General features: G+C 46.2%; 1 protein-coding gene across 1 annotated transcript; it reads right to left on the minus strand.

The window, feature by feature from the left end:
- Nucleotides 1-3,145: 3,145 nt before the first annotated feature.
- On the minus strand, nt 3,146-3,646 carry LOC138900179 (uncharacterized). Its single transcript, XM_070186894.1, has one exon. The coding sequence runs from the start codon at nt 3,644-3,646 to the stop codon at nt 3,146-3,148; it is 501 nt and encodes a 166-aa protein (XP_070042995.1).
- Between the last annotated feature and the right edge of the window lie 1,225 nt (nt 3,647-4,871).

Here is a 4,871-nt window from a genome sequence, read left to right on the forward strand (position 1 = left end):
AAATGTTGTACTCAACTCCACCTGGATGCCTAACTCTTGATGTACTGCTCTCTAAAACTGCGATGTAAACTACATGCCCCGATCTGAAATGATGGACACCGGCACACTGTGAAGGCGAACAATCTCGCGGATGTAGATCTCAGTTAACCGCTCCGAAGAAGAAGTAGTCCCAACTGGAATGAAGTGCGTGGACATGGTCAACCGCTCCATAATCACCCATATAGCATAAAACTTCCTCGAAGTCCATGGGAGCCCAACTACAAAATCCATGGTGATACGCTCCCACTTCCACTCCGGAATATCAAGCCTCTAAAGCAATCCGCCCAGTCTCTCATACTCATACTTCACCTGATGACAATTTAGGCACCGAGCTACAAACCCCACTATATCCTTCTTCATCCTCCTCCACCAATAGTGTTGCCTCAAGTCCAGGTACATCTTTGTGGCACCTGGATGAATAGAATACCGCAAACCGTGGGCCTCCTCAAGAATCACCTCTCATAACCCATCTACATTAGGCACACAAATCCAACCCTGCATCCTCAACAGCCCATCATCCCCAATAGTAACATCCTTGGCATCACCGTGCTGAACCGTGTCCTTAAGGACAAGCAAATGGGGATCATCATACGGGCCCTCCCTAATGCGATCATATAAGGAAGACCAAGAAACCACATAAGCTAGAACCCGACTAGGCTCCGAAATATCTAATCTTATCAACTGGTTGGCCAAGGCCTGAGCATCAACTGCAATCGGTTTCTCACCAACAGGAATGAATGCAAGGCTACCCATACTCACCGCCTTCCTACTCAAAGCATCGTCCACCACATTGGTCTTCCCGGGATGATACAGAATGGTTATCATAGTCTTTTAGCAGCTCCAATCATCTCTAATACCTCACAAGACACACCTCTAATACCTCACAAGACACACCGTATAGATAATGTCTCCAAATCTTCAATGCATGAACGATGGTGGCCAACTCCAAATCATGAACATGGTAGTTCTTCTCATGGGGATTCAGGTGGCGCGAAGCATAAGCGATCATTCTACCCTCCTGCATCAAGACACACACAATACCGATCCGAGAAGCATCAAAATACACTATATAAGAACCTAATGTTGAAGGCAAAACTAGAACTGGAGATGTGGTCAAGGCCGTCTTGAGCTTTTAAAATCTCTCCTCACACTCATCTGACCACCTGAATAGAGCACCCTTCTGGGTCAACCTAGTTAAAGGCGCTACAATGGATGAGAAACCCTCCACAAAGCGACGCTAATAACCGGCCAAGCCGAGAAAGCTCTGAATCTCCGTAGCTGAAGACGGTCTAGGCCAACTCTGAACCGCCTCTATCTTTTTTGGATCCACCTTAATCCCCTCACTAGACACCACGTGCCCCAAGAATGCCACCGAACTAAGCCAAAACTCATACTTGGAGAACTTGGCATAAAGCTTCTTTTCCCTCAGTCGCTGCAACACAATCCTCAAATGTTGGGCATGCTCCTCCTGGCTACGAGAATACACCAGGATATCATCAATGAATACTATGACAAACGAGTCGAGATAAGGCTGAAATAAATTGTTCGTCAGATGCATGAATGTTGCTGGGCCATTGATCATCCCAAAATACATCACAAGGAATTCATAATGACCATAACGGGTCCTGAAGGCCGTCTTTAGAATATCCGAGTCTTGAATCTTCAACTAGTGATACCCAAACCTCAAATCAATCTTAGAGAACACCCTCGCTCCCTGAAGTTGGTAAAATAGATCATCAATACGTGGCAAAGGATACTTGTTCTTGATTGTAACTTTGTTCAACTGCTTATAGTCGAAGCACATCTGCATAGTACCATCCTTCTTCTTAACAAACACAACCGGTGCACCTCAAGGCGACACGCTAGGCCTAATAAACCCCTTATCAAGAAGTTCCTGAAGCTGCTCTTTCAATTCCTTCAACTCAGCTAGTGACATATGATACAGAAGGATAGAAATGAGCTGAGTGCCCGACACCAAGTCAATACCAAAGTCAATATCCCTATCGGGCGACATGCCCAGCAGGTCTCCAAGAAACACATCCGGAAAGTTTCGCACCACCAGAAAAGAATCAATAGTAGGAGTATTAACACCAACATTCCTTTCGCCTTAAAGCGAAATAAGACAGGAATCCCTTCTCAACCATCCGTTGGGCCTTCAAATATGAAACCACTCTACTGGGAACATAATCTAGAAAACCTCTCCACTCGATCCTTGGAAACCCCAGAATCGCCAACGTCACGGTCTTAGCATGACAATCTAGAATAGCATGACATTGAGACAACCAATCCATACCCAAGATCACGTCGAAATCAACCATACTAAGCAATACGAGATCAACTCTAGTCTCCAATCCTCTAATAGTCACTATACATTACTGATATACACGGTCCATAATAATGGTATCGCCCACTGGCGTAGATACATGAACAAATGAAACTAAGGACTTACAGGGCATATCCAGATAACGAGCAAAATACGATGATACATACGAATAAGTGGAACCAGATTCACTGCATCTAAAGCAACAACATCTATCCTGGTAGGAATAGAATAGAATCGGGCCTGACCACAACCTGATTGGCCTCCCCCTCTAGGGCGACCTCTAGCTTATTGGGCCCCACCCCGAGCTAGCTGGGCGGGTGGTGAAGTAATTGGTGCGAAAGTCGTAGCTTGACTCCTCTGTTGCACTAGACCTCCCGGGCGACGAGGACACTATCTCCACATATGCCCAAACTCCCCCCACTCGAAGCAACTCCTCGGAAGTGGTGGTGGGGGCTGAATCGGGCCTTGAGTACCAGAGTAACTGCTATAAGGACCTGGCATAGATGAACCCTGAACCGATGGACCACGGGATGAACTCTGATATGGGAGAGCACTGAGAGATGACTGGCCCAAACGGTCACTGTATGAACCATGGCTAGATGATGCACCATAGTGAACTGGACAAGCCATCTGAGCGGGCCTATAAGGACGACCACTACTGTGGTGGAACTGACCCCCAGAAGGAACACCGCTGAAACCATCCGAACCACAAGGCCTCTTGGACTCCCTCTCCTCACGCTCCTAACTACAGACCATCTTTAACTGCCTCGTAATATCAACCACCTAGTCTAACCGAGCACCAGATACACTCTCCCGAGTCATGACAAAACTCAACTGATAGTGGAGGCCATGAATAAACCTCTTAATCCTCTCCCTCGCAGTGAGAACCAACCAAACTGCATGATGAGCCAACTCTGAAAATCCCATCTCATATTGTGTCACAGATAGTCCATACTGACGTAGCTGCTTGAACTGCCTGCGTAGCTCCTCCCTACGGGTTTGTGGCACAAAATTCTCCAAGAAGAGGAAGGAGAACTCATGCCATGAAAGTGGTGCAACACCGACTGGCCTGCTCCTCTCAAAGGCCTCCCACCATCTGAAGGCAGCCCCAGTAAAATGAAAAGTAATAAATGAGACCCCACTGGTCTCCAGAATACTCTTCGTACGAAGAATCCATTGGAACCTATCCCAGAACTCCTGGGCATACTCTGACTCAGCCCCGCTGAATGATGGAGGCTCGAGTCTCCCAAATCTCTCAAGTCTCTTCTGCTCATCATCACTCATAACGGGACCCACCTGGGCCTGAGCAGCTGCAACCGGTTGGGTTGGTAGTACTCCCGGTGTTTGAAGTCCCTACATCACCTGCTCTGGAGTACGGGCGGTTGGAGTCTGAGTACCTCCCCCGACCTGAGAAGTGGTTGGCGCGATCTGAACAGAAATTGCATAAGCAAGGCTAGTGCACACAGTCAATATCTGAGCCAAAGCCTCCTAAAGGTCTGGATTCACATTGGGCATAGCTGGTGCCTGAGATGGCTCCACTAGCTCAACCACATCTTCAACCTGCTCCTGAGCTGGAGCAACTAGTGGATCTGCATACACTGCTATAATTGTTGTACGAGCAGCACATCTACCCCTACCGTGACCTCGGCCTCTTGTGGACCTAGCTGGTGGTACTGGTAGTTGTCCGTCATGTCCTATAGCACGTGTCCTTACCAATTTTTAGAGAATAGAATAACAGAAAGTCAGTTTCCCGAATCAACAAATCCGCCCGACAAGAATACAAGAATGTGAAGTTTCCTAAGGGTTTAGAAGCCTCTCTAAGTACAGACGTCTCCGTACCGATCCGTAAGATTCTACTAAACCTGCTCATGACTCGTGAGACCAATGTAACCTAGGCTCTGATACTAACTTGTCACGACTGAAAAACGTAGCTCGTTGTGATGGCACCTAACATGATACTAGGCAAGCCGACACCTCAAAATATTTCCAACACTTTTAAATGAAAAAATGAACTAAAACAGGTTTAAATAATTAAAGCTCTCATAAACTGGATAGAAGATCAAAACTCAATACGGAAGTTCCCAAAACTAGGGTGTCACTGAGTACATGAGCGTCTATACAACACAAGTCTTAAATACTATCTATGAAAAAAGTGAAACTAAATACATAAAGCTGAAAGATAGGGAAGGAGAGTCAAGGTCTGCGGACGCCAGGCAGCTACCTCGAAATCTCTGAATGACTAAACTGCTCAGATAATCAGTACCCACCATGTTCGAGAACACCTGGATCTGCACACGAAGTGTAGGGTGTAGCGTGAGTACAACCAACTCAGTAAGTAACAAGACTAACTATTGGACTGATAGTAGTGACGAGCTTCACGGTACAGTTTAATTATAGAATTACAGTACAGGAAAGTAGGCATGCTTTCAAGTTCGACAGTTAAAGCCAAAATAGTTAAATCAAGTAAAATTCAATTGAAACATGATATGGCACATCTCAGTAACTACAT

The sequence above is a fragment of the Nicotiana tomentosiformis genome, chromosome 10 (genome assembly GCF_000390325.3).
Source record: "Nicotiana tomentosiformis chromosome 10, ASM39032v3, whole genome shotgun sequence".
Taxonomy (NCBI): Eukaryota; Viridiplantae; Streptophyta; class Magnoliopsida; order Solanales; family Solanaceae; genus Nicotiana; species Nicotiana tomentosiformis.